Source organism: Salminus brasiliensis, chromosome 1 (genome assembly GCF_030463535.1).
Source record: "Salminus brasiliensis chromosome 1, fSalBra1.hap2, whole genome shotgun sequence".
Lineage (NCBI taxonomy): Eukaryota > Metazoa > Chordata > Actinopteri > Characiformes > Bryconidae > Salminus > Salminus brasiliensis.
Genome location: NC_132878.1, coordinates 92,547,270 through 92,569,663, shown reverse-complemented (window position 1 = coordinate 92,569,663; position 22,394 = coordinate 92,547,270). Strand labels below are relative to the sequence as shown.

General features: G+C 42.6%; 1 protein-coding gene across 3 annotated transcripts in view; it reads left to right on the top strand.

Moving 5' to 3' along the window:
* The window catches only part of csmd3a (CUB and Sushi multiple domains 3a), a 519,096-nt gene that overhangs the window by 59,159 nt on the left and 437,543 nt on the right, over positions 1-22,394 (top strand). For all 3 annotated transcript variants that reach the window (XM_072692429.1, XM_072692430.1, XM_072692428.1), the window contains exon 2: positions 3,867-4,089. In XM_072692429.1, coding sequence (XP_072548530.1) covers positions 3,867-4,089 — 223 coding nt within the window. The remainder of the gene's footprint in view (positions 1-3,866; positions 4,090-22,394) is intronic.

Below are 22,394 nucleotides of genomic sequence, written 5' to 3'. Positions count from 1 at the left end.
GGTGATGCCATAAAAGAACCACTTCTCCATTTGGTTTTATAATCAAATGTTTTTTTTGATCCGATGAATGAGCGTAATCCGGTAGTGACTTATTCTGAAGGGGTCAATAGCCAGTGACCATTGATCATGGAAAATGCTGTTTTCAGGCAGTTTTTAGGCTGTTTCTTATTTTAATTCTAGGTTCCACCTTAAATGATGCAGCAGCTACATTCTGGCAGTAGTACATTTAAGGTGTAATGGAAATTTGTATAAGAAGCCAACATCTGCGTTGTTGCCCGCCATTATGTGCTGCTTATGTGCTCTCCAGACCAATGCTGACTCCCCCACGACCTCACCCAAAGTTTTTTTTTTTTTACCTTTCTTTGGCTTTGGGTCAGCGGCGCAAATATTGGTGTGAATCTGTGCCTCCTAGGCAATGCGAGGCATGTGTATTTTGGGGCGTGTTCAGTTCGGTTCAGCAACGGGTTGAATTTGTGTATGGTATGTAGTCCCTAGTCATTTAGTGTGTGTGATGGACATCAGTGGGATCAGGTACTGATAAAAGGTGATTAGTTATAGATCCAAGATGCCACTCAAACATATCCTAGAGGTGTTTCCTGAGGCTCCAGCACTCCAGAAATCAGTCCTACTTCTCCACAGCCCGGTTCTTCTGCCAGTTCTATGGGACTTTAGACTCCTGCATGGCAGCTCTAGAGTATCCTGTTATATTGGCAGTGCTCTTCTGTGCATGTGCAGCTAAACGGCTTTGTCCGTAATGGGTAATGCACCAAAAAGTAGCTGAACGCACTCATTACAAGTGTCTGGATATCTGTGATTCCCTTCCACGGATGGCTGTGGCATCACTACGGATCAATCCTGTGATCTCCCATTGATAGAGCCAACGCTTAGACTGTAGGGCCACCCAGGAGCTTTTTGTTAAAGTTCTGTTTTTTATAACTGAGATGTTTGAGTGTGAAGAAATGTTTTAATGTTTTTAATGAACCTCCAGAGAATAATAAATAAAAGTTTATTTCTGACAGTGATACACATGAGCCAAGAACCATTTAGCGAGCTGTATGTTTTCAGAGTGTGTGTGAAGCTGAATTGAGCTTATGTACTTGAAAGCTCTAACACCGCTTCTCAAACTGCAGTGGGTTTTTTGGTCAGATTTTGATGGTCAGAGGTTGATCCTTTTAGTGACCATTAGCTAGTAAAAAACCCAAACCCGCTCCAGCTCGGCGCTAAAACGCTTCTTGGACTGATGGTGGAGCGCTTTGGCACCGCGCAGATTTTCTGTGCGCGCCCACGCCAAGCTGAGTAATAATTATTGAATTATTCAGATGCTGAATTATTGAATTCTTTGGAGGCTTGTTTTGATGAAGTTGTTGGGCTTATTCCTCTGTTCTGACTGCGTCTGCGCTGAAGACGTGCTCATAGCCAGGTCTGTTCAGGGCTGAAGAAGAAAGATCTGCATCCGTCGAAATGTGATTATATCACACTGCTGCTGAACAATGGAAATGAATCACCGTTACACTTCCAGCACTGTATCTGTGTGTGTGTGTGTGTGTGTGTGTCAAAAAGAAGGGTTGTGGGTGGTTGTGAGTCAGCGTGGACCACCCTCCCCCCCATCCCACCCGCGCCCTTGAATTCATCCTGCCTGTACTCTTGGACGACTACAGAGGGAAAAATGAGAAAGCGATAGAGAAGACTGTGAGTGAATGAGAGAGAGAGAGAGAGAGAGAGAGAGTGTGATGGGGGAGAGGGGAAGAGAGTGAGAGATGGAAGGACAAAGAGAAACAAGATAGTGAAAAGAGAGAGTGAGAAAGAGAGTAAGAGACAAGACCAAATGAGTGAAGAGAGAGAGAGAGAGAGAGAGAGAGAGATGGAGGGGTAGAGAAACCAAGACCGACGGGACAGAGTGGAAAGACAAGGAGAAACAGAGCGAGTGAAAGAAAGAGCGCAAGAGAGGGGAAAGAAAGAGGAAGATGGATGTGATGGGGAGAGAAAGAGAAAGAACCAGAAAGAGGAAAGCATGCGCGAGAGAGCGAGAGAATGTGGGAGAAAAAAAGTGAGAGGTAGGAAATGGAAGAGAGAGAAAGAGAGAGAGAAAAGAAGATCTTGTGAGAAAAATGGAGAAGGAGAAATAGAGAGACAGAAAAATACCAAAAGAAAAAGGGGAAGAAAAATCAGGAAAAAAAGCAAGAAAACCGAGAGAGAGAGAGAGAGAGAGAGAGAGGGGGGGCAAATAAAAGAGAGTGAGTGGGAAGAGCGAAAAAAAGAAAAAGAGACACAGAAAAAAGGAAAGAGACTGATAAAAAAAGAGCAAGTGAGTGAACGCGAGAGTAAGAGAGAGAGAGACAGAGACTGAGAAAAAAACAGGGAAAAGCGAGAGAGAGAAAGACAGTGAAGAAGAGAGAGGGGGAGCGAGGGAGGGAGCTGGAGAGAGAAAGGGAGAGAGAGGGAGCTAGAGAGAGAGAGAAAGAAAGAGAGAGGGAGGGAGCTAGAGAAAGATAGGGAGCTAGAGAGAGAGAGGGGGAGCTAGAGAAAGAGAAAGGTAGGGAGCTAGAGAGAGAGGGAGCGAGCTAGAAAAAGAGAAAGATAGGGAGCTAGAGAGAGAGAGAGAGGGGGAGCTAGAGAAAGAGAGAGAGAGGGAGGGAGCTAGAGAGAGAGAGAGAGAGGGGGAGAACGAGAGACTGAGGGAGGGAAGGAGGGAGGGAGCTAGAGAGAGAGGGAGAGAGGGAGGGAGCTAGAGAGAGAGGGAGGGGGAGAACGAGAGACTGAGGGAAGGAGGGAGGGAGCTAGAGAGAGAGAGGGAGGGAGGGAGCTACAGAGAGGGAGGGAGGGAGCTAGAAAAAGAGAGAGAGAGAGAGGGAGGGAGCTAGAGAGAGAAAGGGAAGGGGAGAACGAGAGACTGAGGGAGGGAGGGAAGGAGGGAGGGAGCTAGAGAAAGAGAGAAGGGGAGAACGAGAGACTGAGGGAGGGAGGGAAGGAGGGAGGGAGCTAGAGAAAGAGAGAGAAGGGGAGAACGAGAGACTGAGGGAGGGAGGGAAGGAGGGAGGGAGCTATGAGAAAGAGAGAGAAGGGGAGAACGAGAGACTGAGGGAGGGAGGGAAGGAGGGAGGGAGCTATGAGAAAGAGAGAGAAGGGGAGAACGAGAGACTGAGGTAGGGAGGGAAGGAGGGAGGGAGCTAGAGAAAGAGAGAGAAGGGGAGAACGAGAGACTGAGGGAGGGAGGGAAGGAGGGAGGGAGTGGGTGTGTGGGTAAAGAGGAGAGAGGAGAAAGAAGCCTCTGTCTGCAGTTGTAAAAGCTAATTACTCCTTAAGGGAATGGAATAGGGTTAAATAGGAAACCTCAATTTAATGCCGGTTGCCATTGCCAGCCTATTTACTCAACTCGCTCACCCCCCCCCCCCCCTTACTTCACCTCTCGTGGGTTGCCAGGTGCACGTCCTGCTCCCGAACTGTGAAGGAGAGGGGAGAAAAGTTTTCATTTCCATTCAAATCACAAACCATGAAATGAAACCCTTAGCGTTGCCAAGTATTGTCATCTGCCCATTGTGATTCATTCATTGTTGTTGGAATAGACTTTTCAGCAGCCACTTTTTTCATTTCACACCAAAACACGGCGAGGCCGCGCAGGGCTGAGGTTTTCTCTTTTTTTTTTTGACCTGAAAAAGCTGAAGAGAAATGACTAACGGCAGAGTGAAGGCAGACGCCGCCGGTCTTATGATTTTTTATAATTCCGGCTGAACGTGTGGGGAAAGTGTAGGCCCGATATTGGATAGCTGGGAAAATGAGTGGAATTGTGGTGTTGTGGTGTCGGTAATGATCCAATGCTCTCTCTCTCTCTCTCTCTCTCTCTCTCTCTTTCTCCTCTTGTGTTTCAGGTTTCATTTATACATGCGGCGGGACGTTAAAAGGAAGGAACGGGACCATAGAAAGCCCGGGATACCCGCACGGGTACCCGAACGGAGCGAACTGTACTTGGGTTATTGTAGCCGAGGAGAGGAATAGAATTCATATAGTTTTTCAATCCTTCGCTGTGGAGGAGGAGTACGACTTTTTATCTTTATACGACGGGCATCCGCACCCTGCCAATTTCCGAACGAGGTACGTGCTTCTTTCCATCTAAGCTCCTGTTTATTTCTTTGTGCGGCAATTCACTGACTGCAGCGGTCTTTCTTGGCTGAGGATCGGTGAGCGTGAGGTCCGACATGTGCTCAGAGCCTGCCTCATCCAACCGACCGGTTTCCTGCGCCATAACGACATGACTCAGTGGTGCCCTGCGCTCGTGCTGACCACCTGGGGATGAATTCCTGTCAGGGGAAAGTTTCCAGAGGATCTTTAGACACGCTCGGAAGTTCGGAAGAGCGTGTTCAAATGGGTCATCCCCACCATTCCCACTCATTCCCAAGAGTGTTATAATGAGCGGCATGCAGATAAACAGTATCCTGCTCATTTGGTAGGAGAAACCACCACTACCCCATCTGCTCCCTAGGCACACACAGAGAATTTCGATTAAAATGTCAGATGTACTGATGTGAACACATTACACTGACCACTGAGCTAAAACAGAGTTGGGGTGATTTTAGGTACAGGGTCAAAGGTCATTTCTAAGTAACCACTGGGCATTAAGTGGCTCTGACTAGTTCATTTACTGTTTTCATGTAATACTCAGTTTGCTCTATGATTTCAGTAGCTTGTTTAATATTTATTAGGGCTGTCAAACGATTAATCTCAAAATATCATGTAATCACGATTAATCACATTTTTTTTATTTAAATGTTTTTTTTTTTTTTTTTTATTTTATGCTAAATGTACTTGTGAATGTTAAAACTGCTGAGACAAGAGAAAACTGTAAGGGAGTTTTATTCACTCACACACTAGGCCGGTGTCTCGTCGCTGCTATCAAATTCCTGCTTCGCCACATCCATAAAATGTTCAGCACCGGACGCAGCACGATGCCTCTCCTCTGTCTTCATGACCGTTAAAGCATGTGAATGAAGTCGCCACTGTTCCTCTATATAATGACCTGTAACTCCGAGATAGCTGTCGTTACCCAGCGATGTCCAGTAATGACCCGTAAGAGCAATAGTGGCCGTGAGTTCCAAACCCTGAGCTAGTTTCACCCTCTCCGTTTCCTCTCCGAATTCTGTTGACCCATGTGGTATTTCAGCTAAACTCAGCCTGACAATAACTGCACACAGCCTTAGTTTTGTTAAGTGAGCCGTCTGAATAACGTCTGAAATAAAACTTTGAGACCTTGAGACCTTTCTCTATCCCTCACTTAGTCCTCTGTTCCTAATAAGAGATGCCGCCCATGGTCGAGTCTTAACATGAACTGTGGATTAACTACTACATTAGTGCCACTATTTTTTAAAATTGTAGGAAATTGAGTTTACGTTAATGCATTATCATCACGATAACTTTGGCAGCCTGAATAGTGTTAAATAATATGTGTTAAAGATGAAATCACTTCTTTGTGTGGTTGATGCACAGCCAACAAGGAACTGTAACTAAGATATGAATGGATCGGGTATTGGCTATTTTAATCCTTCTCTAGTTCCGGGTTTTTGTTTAAACCACGGTGTTTAAAGCGTTATCTGGTTTTCTCAAGGCAGCATCAGAAGGTAAATAAAGGAGTTGAGATTCTGCGCTGTGTAGCTATTTTACAGTGGGACAGACCATAATATCTGAGCCTTTATAAAACTTACTGAAATGCTCACTGCTCTGTTTGCCTGTGTCACAGTAAAAACCAAAATGGAGTATTGTGTTGTTAATATACACAGTTTGTCCAAAAGTATACAGACAACTGACAGTTACACCTAAATATCCCTTTTCAAAGCATGTGCACTTATATGGAGTTGCCCCCCCCTCCCCCTTCTGGCTATAACAGCCTGCATTTTTCTAGGAAGGCTTACCACAAGTGCTGCTTTCAGTCAAAAGAGCATCTGCGAGCATATAATCAGCATCACCCTTCACTAGAACTAAGCGGTCCGAGCCAAGACCTTGAGCCAAAAGCAGCCCCAGACCATCATGCCTCCTCCACCAAACTTTACTGCTGGCACTCTGCAGTCTGGTAGGCAGCATCCTCCTGGCATCGGCTAAACCCAGATCAACTCCAAAGAACATGTTTCCACTGCTACAGACAACGGCCTGACAAGAAGAAGAAAAGTTGTGAAGACAAGCATTATGTACACATTTCCACTACATGGACAAAAGTAATGGGACGCCATGCTAAAATTGTCCCTAGGTGTGAGTTTGTGAGTGAACTGTGGTGTGTGTGTATGATCCCCTGTGATAGACTGGAGCCCTGACCAGGGGGTATTCCTGCCTTGTGCCCAGTGATTTCACGTAGGCTCCACACCCACTGCAACCCTGACCAGGAAGAAGCAGATAAAAAGATGCATGGATGGTTCCACAAAAATAAGCACTGATATTACACAACTAAAAAGTAGGAGATGTGCTGATAACGTGAGCAAATACCAATATCTGATCATTTATATGTGTAAAATTAGTATTAGTGTGACACATGCCTCTTCCAACACAAGCACAATCAGCCACGGCCTCTTTTTAAACTGGCGCCAATGCAACGTAACTGGGTAAGCAACGCACTCTGAGGAAGGCGCCGGGTACCCAGCTCTGATGCATCAGCTAGCAGACACCTGTGCCGTGATGTGGGGAGAGAGAGAGCCTTCAACTCCCCCAGAGAGAGCAAGGCCAGTTGTGCTCTCTCAGGCTCCGACTGCCGATGGCAGGCAGCATGACCCAGGATTCGGACCAGCGGTCCTCAGGTCATAGTGTACATCCATTTTTGGTGTTTCTCATTTTTTGACTTGAATCTGAATCTGGCAGCTGTTCCTTGCATTGTGTCAGAATTTAGTGATGAATGGACCAATAGAGATCTCCCAAATGACCCGGAATAAAGTCTTAAACATTGACTTCCATAGAAAGTTGCCATTTTGGAGATCAGGTCCCAGCATCACCTAAAGAACATGCTGCTCTTTTGGAGTTCAGTAAATGCATAACCAGATATTGGCTCCAAATATCTGTCTGATGCCGATATTGTTTTACAAAGCAGATATCTGCTGATGACAGTACGATTCCAGTATCACTGCACACCTCTACAGAAATGGCGCAGCATGACTCCACATTCAGCCTCATGAAGAAACCCAGAATCTATGAATATTTTGGTGAAATGGCCCCTGGTTACAGTACTTTGCTGAGCTGATATTTTTCCCCGACCGCTGTGCATTTTCAGCTGTGCTGTCTGTCAGCCTCAACCTGGACCGGATAAGAGCTGTGAGGTGAACACATGCTAATGCAGGTATTGGCATCTTCAACACCGGCTGCACTTGAAGCGGTAAAACCAGCCCACCGCAACGACTGCAAGGTCTCACAGCCAGTGCGAGACGTAGCCCCCTGCGGAGATGATTGCAGGGTTGGAGCGCTGGTGGTTTCAGACTGTTGGTTGCAGGAGCTGAGAGTGCGGCTAACAGTCTGATACTTCAATTCCACCTGCGTCCTTATTTTCACGCTGAGAACCCCTCCTTCTAGCAACCAGCATTCAGGTGGAGATGCTTTCTGAACCTCTGCAAACACAACCGTTCAGAAGTTTGTTGTATTGATATTTTTTTTGTAATAAAAAATCTAGTTCTACACAGGTCAGACATAACATTAAAACCACGGACAGGTGAAGTGGACACCATTATCTGGTCACCCTCAGGACTGTATACATGTAGACCACCTGATTTGACAGTTCGCACACACACAAAAAAATGTAAAGTAACTGATGATGAGCTGCAGCTGAAAACCCTTAATAGTGTGTAAGATGTTTAGTCTGTGGCTCCGCCCCTCAATCTGTTTACTGTTTATTCCCATCTGCAGCTTAGAACTCCTATCACATGGCATCCCGAGACTAGGAGGCTTTAGACAGTGGAGCACTGAAGCATTGCTGGGATTTGAACTTGTGCTTTCTTCACACTGGCTGAGCAGCAGTTAGACTGTAGGGCCGGTCTAGAGCCCTAGAGGAACATGTGGAATGCAGTTAGGTTGGGTCATTTTATGGGAACATGGATTTAGCAATCCTTTTTGATGAATAGTGTAATATTGCTCAGATGGGAGGAGGGAGGGGACGGGGGTGGTTTGTGAAATTACCGTATTTACCCTAATAGAGTAACTAGCCTGGCTACAGGTCCATCAGACAGCCCAGTGCCTTACTGCTGAACTACCAACACAAGTGCTAATATCTGAGAGAGCTTAGTCGAACGACTGGTGTTGGAAGTAACAGATGCTACGTACCTGGATATTGATTGATGTTTTACTGATGATTGCTTGATGTTTTACAGATTTCTCAGCCATGTTAGAACCATGGACAGCTCTGTTTATCATTCTGGACTAATAACACTAGGTTATTACTAATTATGTAAAACCTTAAGTATGAAGTTGTCAAACACTAGGGTCATATTAGATTTCCCTTTGAGCACTTTTATGGACCATGTTCCTGCTGCTTCTGGAACTAAGCACGAAATTAGCCATGCTCACCAGGACACCGAAGCTACAATAAAATCTTTTATTTGGCTTATTGCTGTTTTATTTGTCTTGGAGCCGGTATTTTCCTCATTGTTTCGTCCCAATTAGATTCTTGACATTAACTCTTGCCGTGCTCCGGCACTCCAAGAACTCGTGTCTCTTGAAGCGGCAGCAAATAAGCCTCTTCCCCGAGACCGAAATCCTCTGAAGGCTTAAAACCCACACACTTCCATGCAGTCCTAAGTTCCCCCTAATTAGAGGCCAATGTAATTACTGTTAAGCCTTGTATTGCAACAAGACTTTACTCCAACAATGAGCAGAGTCAGAAGAGGCGCTCCTCCGTATTCTGCATCGGAGCGAGCATTAACATGCCCCTGTCACTAATGGGGAAGGCACCGCGTTCAAAAGGAAGCGCCGGGGTGATTGAAGGTGCTGGTATTACATCAGTCCGGGATTTCACAGCTTTCCGTTCGCATGCTGGTAGCGTCTGGAGTGAACTGACGGAGCTTGCATTGTGCCCGATGCATCGCGTTCGAGTCTTTTGTGGTCTCTCTCTAATCCCTGCATTTAAATGCCTTGGAAATCAGGATTATTGTCAGAAAATAAATAATGATTCCTGTAAATCTGTTCATCCCCCCCTCCTCAAAAATAGCAGCGTTTTGTTCTTTGTATTGCATGCCACAGTTCCTTTAGAAGCTGGAGGCGTGCATCTCAAGGCCGGATTGTTTGTTGTGCCTGTAAGTGCATGACAAGAACTTGAGCGTTGATTCCCGCAGTTGTCTAACGGTGACGGAAATAGAATTCCACCTCCTTTTTAAGTGCTTTTGAGTTCCAAGCGACTCTAAAATAAAGGAACTAAGACTGTCAGATCAGCGGAACTTAAAGTAATAGCTTAGCAGTACAAGCTATTCACCAGAACGTGCCGGAAATGATCTGCAAAATAGAAGACCGGCGCCTTACAGGTGTCAGAATGCATTTGCTGAGTTTTTCAGTCGTTGTTTGATGTATAAATAGTAAGTGGGTTCCTTTGGTTGGAAAAAAAAGTTGGTCAAATTTGGGTTTACAAGCATATTTACCACCCTGTTATTTGACCTCAGAATGAAACACACTGATTTACTTATAGTGGGATTGTGAATTAATTTATGAGCTCCATCTGAATGGCTAGTTTTTATGCTAGCATTAGCAAAGCTTGGTTTTTAGTTATTTATCTTTTTGTAATTTCATCAGATAGATGTTTAACCCAGATGGCTAGGGTTAGCTTGTACAAAAAACCTGCAGCACTTTCCTGATGGGCATCTTCCCCAAACCAGGGCTAGCTTTTAGGCTAGCACTGATCCCACTTAATTCAACAGTTTTAGATTCCTGGCTCTCTGTGTTTGAACTTTTTTAATTCTGGATGAATGGGCCAATAGAAATGCTCTAAATGACTTGGAATAAACTCTTATTTGACAGTAACTTCCATTCAAAACTATTTTAGAGATACATGGTTTTTATTGGACACAGACAATATTCTACCAACATGGCCGATGTGTTTGCACATCACAGCTTTAGTTGTTGAAAGGCTTTCTCTGTTGCGTAACAGTTTTGGGGATTTGGTTTTGGCCTGTGTTACAGCTATGTTGCCAGATTTTCTTTTAAATGGAGGACTGCAGGGTTTGAGGTTCATGGAATGTCAATTGCATGTACTGAACTCTCATTATTCAACTATACTAAGATAAATACAGTTCAAGGGCAGGATTTTTCCTTGGCTATGACTTAATATAGACATTGTTCACAAAGACATCAAGTTCACAGTTTACTCCAAAACAGCTTTTTTCTCTTACTTAAAGTCATTGCGTTGAGATGCTTTTCATCAATGAACATTAAACTCATTAAACCTGAGGTATTTTGGAATTGCCATTTCCAGGCTTGATGACCCTTGATTCTGAGGGTTGATTCTGAGAGGCCTGAAAGCTACGATGTCAATCTAAAAACAAAAACATACTGGAACGCTAACTCTATAAACTCAAATGAGATAAACACTTAAAATACACTATATGGAGGCAAATATAGAGGCAAGTGATTCAGTGTAATACAATATAGTCCATCAACTACGAGTATTTGCACAGGCTTAATCAGCCGTGTCAGTGTCAACAGCACGCTCATTAAAAATGTATCAGGAGAAAAGTGGGGACAGAAATTCAGCTCAGATAGGTTAATTTCATATTGTTAATCTACTGCTAAATGAGAGTATGTTACCATAAGAATAGTGGGACCCATACAATATCAGGCAGGTGGTTTTAATGTTATGGCTGATTTATATAAAATTTTTAAAACAGTAATCTGCTGATTCTGATGTGAGTCTATCATTGTACACCTGTATTTGTTAGCTATGTCAATAAGACTCAATAAGCACAAGCACAACTAACTTCATTATTTTCAGTGTTTTTAGCTTTGAGTAGTTTATTTTTGACTGATTTCCCTCGGGACGTCTGTTTCTGTCAACAGTTAAGCAAGTCGAAGATGAACTCATCTCATTCTTTACTGTTTCATTATCACTTCAGTATAATATACAGTTTCCAAAGTATTGAAAATGGAAAAGTTGGGACACCCTGCATTGTCAGTACTTAGTACCCCACCCGCAAGTATCACAGCTTGTACACACCTTTTCTAGCAGCTAAGAGTTGTTCAGTTCTTGCTTGGGGGTGGGATTCTCATCCAGTTTTCATAATAAACTCTTTTGAGGTCTTTTCACATTTCTGATGATGTTTAGGTTGGGGGACTGTAATGGTCATCACCAGCTCTTCGGCATGTACCTCCTGAAGTAGCAGGGCTGCAAGAACGAAATGATAAAATCAATAATAACGATTATTGATTAAGTGTTGGCAACAAATTTCATTATCGAATCGTGTTGCGCAATTTATGTGTTACTCGCTTTTTCATATCCAGTTACGTCACCTGCAGCGCTTCATCTACGCTGGAACAAATAAATAAATAAGAGGGTGTTGAACAGAGCGAGCCAGAGCAGAGGCGTAACCTTCAAAATAAGTTTAACATCAAGAAGTCTAAAAAATGAAACATGACCGACGCAGAAAATAAGGTTCGGCGTAAGTCCTCAAAAGTGTGGAGCACAGTCACTACAGTATCCCGAGTGTGTTCTGTTTGGAAGTGAGGAAACGTCACGGCGCGCTCACACTATGCGAACCGGAACAGCACAGCCATGCTGTTTTTTGCTTGTTAACTGGACAGTGATAGTGACAGAGTATGTGTGTGTGTATGTGTGTGTGTGTATGTGTTACTTTTATTATCAATTTAATTCGCTAAAGCAGTGTTTACATGTGCTTTATAAAAACATGTGACTTGTACACAATGGTGGTAATTAATAAATAATCTTCAGGTTTTAAGAATGAGTGAAGACACTATATACAAACTAAAGGCAATTCATCCTGTCTCACTCCTCACTCCCAAACAGTGCAGTGTTTGCATCAGCAATGCACTTATTTTTCTTTATTATTGAATGAATTTTATGTTTAATTTATGAATACATTTGATTTAATTTAATAATTTAATATATTATTTAATTATTGTATGCGCTTATTTGCTCTATTATTCAATGTTCTATTTTTGTGTTTTTAATCATCGATTAATCAACTTAACAGCAACTTAACATCGACTTAACAGCAAAACAGTTGGAGAGGATCTCTCATTTGTGCAGGATTCGCTGCACAGTAGAATAGTGCTCCACCACTTCAGAGTCTACCATCTATCATTGTAACCTTCACCATTCCTTTTAACTGCCATTACCTAATTACATTCTGAACTCGGGACACGGCTACCTGAAAACTCTTCATCTCCTTATAGTTTTCATCTGCTTTGTAAGCATTGTTTTTTCCTTTTATTTTAAAAGTTTTCTGAATTTAGCAACACCTGGCCTTTCCTAATGATGATTGTGAATCAGCTCTAACATGCTACCATCTGAGACCTTGGTAAAAATGTATTTGAGAGATGTTTTGGAGGGCCTGAACTCTTGAATGGTGCTCCGTTCCACTAATCTTGCTTATTAATATTATTATTATTATTATTATTATTATTACTATATTAATATTACAGATTGTAATCTTTTTTTTGGTTGTGAGAGAATTAATTAATTCTTTTGGTAAAAAATAAAATTCCCTCCAAAAATGTACATTAAGCCCCCCCCCCCAAAAGATAAACAGTTAAAATACACTATATGGAGGCAACTATAAAGGTAAGCGATTCAGTGTAATACAACATAGTACATCAACTACAAGTATTTGCCCAGGCTTAATCTGCCGTGTCAATGTAAACAGCAAAAATATTAATTTTAGTATATTTTTATTAATATTACAAATTGTTATAATTTTTTATTCATATCTCTAGCCATGATATCTATTGAAGGCATGATAAACGTATTCTAGAGCATAAAGACGGTAGGACAGTGGTCGTGAGAGAATAAATTTCTTCTTCTGGTAAAAAAAAAATATTAAATTTCCCTTCAAAAATGTACATATAGGCCTTTTACCCCAGCCCACCCCCCCACCCCCCAAAAACAAAAAATCACAGAGCCCAGTCCATTTACCAGATGAGCTTCAGAATTCTAAATGGGCTTTATTAGCTTTACATAAATCGATAGTTTCTGCACATTTAAAGCAGGCATGGCAGTTCATTATTGGGTTATTAATGCATTAATCTTCCAGCACGCAGAAGTGGCAATGTCAGCACTGATGCTTCTAATCTTGCTGAGGTCTAATGTGGACATTACTCACGGTTTGATTGCCCTTTTATTTTAAGAGAGCGTTGCACAATAAGGCATGATTAAAGAAAGCTCATCCCTGTGAAGTTCGGACGTTGCTTCAGAAAGCATCTGGATGAACAACATGAGAGGCCTGTACTCAGCTAGCAAAAACCCGAAGAGCCGGATTTCTCCATGCTGCCATAAAACTCGGGAGCTCCAATTAGTTGAGAGAACTTCTCTACAGCACATTATTTTCCTCCCAATGTATCATCAGCTTGAGAAGTTATTGTCTCCATGAGTGGAAGCCCTATTACATATTTGTTTTTTGTCTTACGGCACCTCCTCGAAGCCAAGTTGCCTTGAAGTTATCTCTCAAGGACCATGGGGTGCCTGTTGCCTCAAAGATGGAGCAGCCTCATTTTCTCTAATTGGTCCACTTTGCGAAACTTCAGCCTTGCGTTCTTTCATAAACATTATGCATTGCGGATTCATCTCTTGCAGTCTACAAAACGGAACTAATGCAGAGAAGCCGAGGAGATTTAGAGTTTTCTGGACAGATAATACGCCTAGTCCTGGACTGAACTGCTCTGCTAATGATGATTGCCCACTGGTGCAGTAATAGAGCAATTCAGGAGTCATTTCGCATGTGTTTGGGAAGCAGTTCTTAAAGAAGCAGATCTTTGAATATCTACATATTCAGTGATGTGAAGAAATTAGGACAACCCATGAAAGCCTTTGTTGAATTTTTCCCTTTTTCTCCCAATGTGGTCCTGCCAATTAAGCCACCCGTTACACCACTCCTCCGATACATGTGAAGCCATTTCCTAACTGTCATTTACATTTATGGCATTTAGCTGACGCTCTTATCTAGAGTGACTTACAAGGTTACTCATATCACAGAGTTTTGCCAATGTAGTGTTAGGAGTCTTGCCCAAAGACTCTTATTAGTATTAGCATAGTCACCCAGACTGGGAATCGAACCCCAGTCTCCCACATGGTGTGGTAGCTCACTGGCAGGTAGTGGTGTTATCTGTTGCACCACACCAACCACTAACTGTCATTGATGCGGCATCTCCAGGCCCCCAACATGCTCGGAGGAAAACATCCGGTCCCCAACTCCACCACACCAGCTATCCATTAGGGATGCACCGATCCTTCGTTTCCTGTTCCGATACAGATGCTGATACATGAATTGGTATCGATATCCGATGCCAATCCAATACCAATGTTGTATTAATAAACCGTATACCTCACCTCATGGGAGAGACTTAAGACATCAGGACTGCCTTAAACATCGTTTTACAAAGTTCGAAAAGTAAACGATAACACAGATATAAATCACCCCAATTTCTATTTATTTATCACTAAAATTAATAACTGTGCTGGACCTCGGCACAGTGTTGTCTGGGCTCAGGACTAAAGGGGAGCTGACAGCTCCTCCCTTCTTGGTTCTCCTTATATGGAAGACAAGCTGGATTACTCGCTGAGAGATGATGACAGGTCGAGGGCACCATGCTGGTTAGATGGGGGGAAGGGGGTCCTGCTTTTTGCTATGATCTGTGTATGATGTCTGTATGCTACTCTTATCCTGGGTTATGAAGCCTAGAAACCCGGCGAGAATCGGGTTCGGTGAATGGATCGGTCCTTTGGATCAGACTAATTATCTGATACGCGATCGAGCTAATTTTGTTAGTGTCGTGACCGATTTCCGATCCTAGTATCGGATCGGTGCATCCCTACTATCCCATCCCTAGTATTGAAAGACGCAACATTGCCAGAGAACACACAGACAAAGACCAGGACTATTGGAACAATGTACTTTGGACAGATGAATCCTGTCCAGATCCAGAAGAGTCTCTTGAGCTGAACTTGCTTGGACGGTCTGATCTGACCATATTGGCAATTGTTTTAAATGTCCTCCACCAGCGGACAGTGAAGCAGCTGATTTTTAACTGTTCTGAGATCTTTTAAACCCCCTTCCTAGACTCTCTGCTTCTACAACCTTCTTTCTAAAGGCCTCAAAGAGATCTTTGGGTCTGGCCATGATTGTGATCTTCACCTCTCACTTCAACCATCGAGAGCAAACTAGACTAAACATCTGAGGTTAATTAAGACCGGCACTGTTCTGCACCTGATTCTGATTCTACACATTTTTCGTATTGACCAACATAAGATTTGCATCTAATATCTCAAAAATGTATTTAATTAACATATTTAAAAATAACGTTATGGTATTTGTGTGTCCCTCAAGTTTTTATTAATCACATTTTATAAATGATGTTTAAAGGCATTCCTTCAGCTGTATGGATTTAGTTGTATTACCCCCATCTCCCAGTCTGCTCCAAATGTCCAAACAAAACTTTTGTCACATGATTGTATTAATTCTGGCAAAATGAGTCTATATAGGATGGATAGTGGCTTCTTTAACCAGAACCAGAATCTCTTTATTTCGCCAAGTTTATTACAAATACAAGTAATTTTAATTGGTCTGAGCAGCACAAGTATGACATGTAACAAACAAACAAACACATTGTTAATGCATTGTTAACAGTCTGTTTGTTTGTTGTCACATGTCATACTTGTGTTGCTCACACCAAGTAAAATTACTTCTGGTTCTGATTAAATAAGCCGCTATCCATCCTATATAATGACTAATTTTGCTAGAATTATTACAATCATGTGACAAAAGTTTTGTTTGGAGCAGACTGGGAGATGGGGGTAATACAGTACAATCAAATCCATACAGCTGAAGGAATGCCTTTAAACATCATTTATAAAATTTCATTAATAAAAACATGAGGGACACACAAGAACTATAACATGTTTTTAAAATAAAATGTTATTATTTAGATGTAAAAGGGACAAGATTTGATCCATTAATTATTTATTTATTTATTTATTTATTCAATTAAATACATTTTTGAGTGCCTTACACTAAGAGAGAGCAATACACTAAATAATACATCGAATAAGAATATAATAAAAGTACTAAAAAGTGATAATGAGCTGTAAAAAACCCTACCAACAACCCAGGCTATTATTTACAAATATAATATAATGTTATGCATGTTATGTATCAGTACTGTAGCAGTACTTTAACTCACAGTCGCATTAGCTGAACCCTATCTGTTTCTACAGTACACAGCAGTGGTTCCCAAGTCTGAGTCTAGAGGACCTCCTACCCTGTACATTTAGTGTTTACTCTGCTCCTAACACACCTGATCCAGCTAATCAGCTGATTAACCAGCCCTTCCTGAGTTAAAGAGGGTGTGTTAGAGCAGGAAACCACTATGTCCCAGTCAAGTTCTGGTTCTCCAGGACCAGGGTTGGGAACCAATGATCTTATATAAAACCATTTCTAGAACGTTTCCCACCAATCCAAAGAACTCTTAAACCAGGCAAAGCAGCATCCATATGGTCCTTTGAGCTAGAAGGGTGGTAGGCGTGCTCTGCATTGAGAAATCTTTGCTTGCCGTATTGTTTAAATTGGATGTTCTTTGGTGTCAAAGAAAAACAAAATCCATGAGAATCAAATCCAAGAGAAAAGGAAACAGAGGAAGTCCTTCAATTAAAATGCCTTTATTGTATTGACATGCCTGGCTCCAAGGCATGCATCCTCTGCTGCGTTCTCTTCGCTGGCTTCCTGTAGCTTCCTTTGCATCAAATTCAAAACCCTGATGCTAGTCTACAAAACCAAGAATGGACCAGCCCTTCTTCCGTGGATCTTAAAGAACGGTAGGTCAAGCCGAGCCGTACTTGAAGCTTGAAGGGCTCTTGGTACAGATCAAGTACGGCTCGGCTTGACCCACCATGCTTTAAGATCCACGGAAGATGAGCATCCAGGCTTTTTTCTGTCCTGCACCGAAGTGGTGGAATCTCCTCTTCCGAGAGTACTTAGAGAGTGTAGTGTAGAGTATTATGGTCTCTATGGACTTACTATTTAGTAGTATCTAAGCTTGGAGGGATCTTTGGGATCCTAGCTGATACAAACTAGCTACGGAGATTTGCTGAGTAAACGTTTTGACGTTTCATTGAAAGTATTTATCTGACCTGAATGAAGCCAGTTAAAGTGAGGTTGAACTGACCATTTTACCGTGGTACAGGGCTGCGACATTTTTGTGAGATTTGGATTGATTGGTAAAAAACTGAACAGGCTTTCCTGTAAAGAGCTGAATCCAAAGAGAGCAGAGTTTTATAAAAAGCTCAAACAGCTCTTGTAATTTACTGAGTATTTACATGGCCTTCCTCAGCCTGCTTCTGCGAGTTCTCGGGGGAATAAACACTCAGTAGATTATAGTTAATATTAGATGAGATTTGGATTGGTGAAAAACATGGTCTGTGTTCATCTGAAGTAGGGCTGGGCGATGTGGTAAAATACTATATCATATATCATTTATCAAAGACTATTTCACGATACACGATATTCATCACAATACATGTAATCACAGACTAAACACATCAGTAGCGACAGATTCTTATAAACTACTGTTCAGATTCTCTCCTTATTTTTTATATTAACATCTGCTGCTCTTCATCTAATTAAGCCAGTCTAATTAAACGGTTAGTGATGAAACCTGCAGCTGATCAGTGTTTATAAAGCACTAACAGTCTCCTCCATATGCTTAGAGAAGCTTATTGTTATCGCAATACGAAATTTATCACGATACGATAAAATATCGTCATATTGCCCAGCACTAATCTGAAGCCTTTGCTTTAATCATAGCGGTCCACTAGGCAAGCTGAATAAAGCCAGTCCAGCTGATTGTCACCATGAGGGGGGGGGGGACTGTTTGAACATAGCCCCTGTAATTTACAGTTACAGTCGTTTAAAATTACATTAGAAGAATGTAGTGTTAGAGGTGTGACGTGTTTCCAAAATTCACTCAGTCATGGTTAACTATATTGTTATCCAATTATACAATAATATTCTTGTTATTATTATGATGATTTTCTGCCAGATGTTCACCATGTGACCTGTCCTGTGGTAACCATGTAGCAACACCATGACGACCATCTGGAATACCACAGAAATCAAGTCGCAACATCATAACTACATCATCACACCCATTAACACCATAGCACCCACCTAGTTACTACACACCAACCACCAAGCAATACTATAGCAATCAACTGGAATACCATAGCAATAGTAATGATGTATTAACACCATAGCAACCACCTAGCAACACTGCAAACAATCACCTGGAATACCATAGTAAACATATAGCAGCACCATAGCACCCACCTCACAACATCTGGAATACCAAAGTAACCAGATAGCAACACCATAGCACCATCTCGCAACACCATAGCAACCATCTGGAATAACAAAGTAACCAGATAGCAACACCTTAGCATCCACCTCGCAACATCCTAGCAACCATCTGGAATATCATAGTAACCAGATAGCAGCACCATAGCACCCACCTCACCACATCTGAAATACCAAAGTAACCAGATAGCAACTCCATAGCACCCATCTAGCAACACCATAGCACCCAACTAGCAAACACCATAGCGACCATCTGGAATACCAAAGTAACCAGATAGTAACACCATAGCACCCACCTCGCAACATCATAGCACCCACCTAGCAAACACCATAGCACAGCACCAAGGTACAGCACTTTTCTTCTCCTTCAACATCCGCGACCACACTCTTAAAAACCAACCAATTTTTTTTTTTCGAAGCACAAGTGCTTCATCTGTGGCATCGCTCCGAGACCCATTTGAAGCGCCGTAATTTTTTTAACAGCAGAGTGTTCCAGGTGTGTGTTCTTTCTGCCGTATTCGCTTGTGTGTGTGTGTGTGTGTTTGAATCCGAATAGGCCTTTTGATCAGTTTTAAGTGCTTACTTTTCTGTCCTGCAGACCGTATGAACTCTGGCTCTGGAAGTCCTCTGCAGAAGGCATTAGGTAATATCAAGCGAGAGGAAAAAGAAATATTTCTCTTTCATCCGGTGACCCTCTATTTCGCCTTTTGTTCGGGGAAAATTCATTTATCAAAGCAATTCAGACAGATGCTTCTGACACGTTGCTTATCCAATAGCTCCCTGACATTGCAATTTGTCATTCTTTCCTTTTTGTAACGTGGTGTCCCAAAATAGCGCTCCACTGACAGCACACAGAACTGCGTTCAGACTTGGCCTTCGCTGCTGAGAAGCTTCCAGAAGGGAAGGCTTCAGGCGTGGAGATGTAGTTCTTAAATCAGCCACTACAAGTCGCCTACAGAGCGCCTTCAATCCCATCGGAAGCCACCTTCTACGTCCTTTAAGGAGTGACAGTTTGTTAATTGTGTTTTTGCTAAGAGAATACAAAGATTTAATTAATTGATGTCGCATCTTGACCCGCAATAGTTATTAAAACTAAATGTCATACTCTGGTGAGCGGAATATCTCATAATATGTCAAAGCAAACCAGCGAATTAATCACATCCTATTGTTTTGGTGGTCGAAGGAGCAGCCTAGTAACTCAAGCTAATTACATGCTCCAGTGCTACTCGTATTGCAACTCCACATTTGACTTATTTCAGGGTCAGTTGTGTATTTTATAGGATGTATCAGCAAATACGACAGCTTTGCCAGTTGGCTCAAAGCTTGCGACAAGTGCAAGAGTGCCCACACTGGATTTGGACAAAAGTATTGGGACACCTGCTCATTTATTGCTTTTTATTCCAAAATCAAATGAGTTAAAAAAAAAGTTTATCCTGCTTTTGTTGGGAGTCATGGTCTTCTTTCTACTAGGTTTTAGAGAAGCATTGCTGTGAGGATTTGATTGCATTCAGCGACAAAAGTGTTGCAAAGTGATATCAGGATGTTGGATGATCACCACTCTACCTCATCCCCAACTCCCCAGCTCCCCAGCTCATCCCATTTACATTTAAGGCATTTCAATGTAAATGGGTTCAGTGCAATGTGAGAGTGCCGTGACAGATGCTGCTACATCATATTAGGACGGTACACTGGTTTTGGACAAAAGTATTGGGACACCTGCTCATTTATTGCTTTTTATTCCAAAATCAAGGGTGTTCAAATAAGTTTATGCTGCTTTTGTTGGGAGTCATGGTCTTCTTTCTACTAGATTTTAGAGAAGCACTGCTGTGAGGATTTGATTGCATTCAGCAACAAAAGTGTTGCAAAGTAAGATGAGGATGTTGGATGATCACCACTCTACCTCATCCCCAGCTCCCCAGCTCATTCCAGAGAACACAGTTCTTCCACTGCTTCCCAGCTCAGTGCTGTTCATGGTGCCAATAGCTTCATGCTTATCCACTCCATAGAGTCCAATTCTGTTTACAAGACTTCTCTACAGGGACTAGACAAGCTGTGTCAGCAAAGTAGCTGAATGCATTAATTAGAAGGGGTGTCCACAAATATTTGGACATGTAGTGTACATTGATTCATCGCCTATACATAAAGCTCTGCATGCCTTATATCAAATGGATTAGACCAGTCAGCCACCGCCTCTTTTCGAACATCGCCAGGCAGCCAAATGCTCGAAGGAAAGTGCTGGGTCCCCACCTGACAGAGTGATGAGGGGAGAGAGCGCCATCTACCCACCCGGAGAGAGTACGGCCGATTGTGCTCTCTCCAAAGACTCCGGCTGCTGATGGCTAAGCGGCATTGACCGCGATGGACCGCTGAGCCACTGTAAAACCCCTTGTGCACCAGTTTTATCAGTCCTGTGGGAAAAAAATGTGTGGTAGTAGCGAGTAGTTCTGCTTCCAGCACATCAATGAGCCATTCAGAGCGAGAACCAGACAGCATCAGTGCTATGTGCTTTTTGAAAAGCCATTCCTGAGCTTTGACTGGAGCCGAGGATATCCTCACAGCTGTCAACCTGTGGACTGTATTTGTTTGTGTTGCAGATGTGTCGCGCTAAATGCTCAGCGATTGATCATTTTTGAATGCGAGTCAGATGAGCCAGTCCAGTCGAGCTCAGCAGTTCTACACACGATGAGAACAAGTGCACTGCAAGCTTTGTACGACTGTGCTGTTCTACAAAGAGCAATTCTGCTTCTGCAAGCTCTCGCACTGCCGCCACACTGATCCCCTGCTTTATTTGATGTTTGTACGGCGGTTTTAGTATATTAGTCTGAGCACCTTCATATCTCACAGTAAAGGTCACACTGTTGTTCTTTCATACTCAATGTTCTTGAATACCAAGGGTTCTACCACCCAACCTGAAAGACACGGTGCCCATTAAGACAAAAGGAGGAGTCTAGAAATGAACAACACCACCTTATTAACCACCCACCTAGTAACTACACACCAACCACCTTGCAATACTATAGCAATCACCTGGAATACCATAGCAATAGTAATGATGTAGTAACACCAGAGCAACCATCTAGCAACACGGCAAACAATCATCTGAAATACCATAGCACCCATCTCGCAACACCATAGCACCCACCTAGCAAACACCATAGCAACCATCTGGAATACCAAAGTAACCACCTCGCAACACCATAGCACCCACCTCGCAACACCATAGCACCCACCTAGCAAACACTATAGCAACCACTTTGAAACATTGTAGCAACTACCTCTCTACGCTTAACAATAAGCTCTGTAAAAATCTCTTGTTTATTGGCTGGTTTAAGCGCAGAAACAGCTAACAACAAGCCACAGGTTAAAGCATAGGCTTGCAGCCTGTTAGCTTTTAGCCTTGCTCCTGCTCATGTTCCAGTGTTTGGCTTACCAGAGTCTTACCGGTTAAAAAAAACTGGATGTACTGGTGCTTTCCCTCCTGTCGTGTGATTATCTCCAGTTTGGTTCAACTAAGGTAGTCCAGTTTGTTTTGGAGATAGCGGATGATGGAGAGAAGGGATAAAGGATCCCCGTTTGCTACCTCTGGCTTTTTACTTCATCCAGCATCAAGCCTGAGCTTCCCTTCTGTGGACACTTACACAGTCTGGTTTCTGTAGCAACCCGTATTTCCATAACTTGGAAAGTCTGGAGGTGATGAGCTGCTCTCCAGTATCAACACCACCATATTCTCCTGAAGACGCCATCGAGTTTTGCCATTCTATCAAACTCTCATTATTCAACTGTGCCAAAGTAAATAGTTTGACATTCTGAGGAACCTTTAATACATCATTAATAACATTGTAAACTGTGTTTGGTACGTAGCGCCATGTCTTTGAG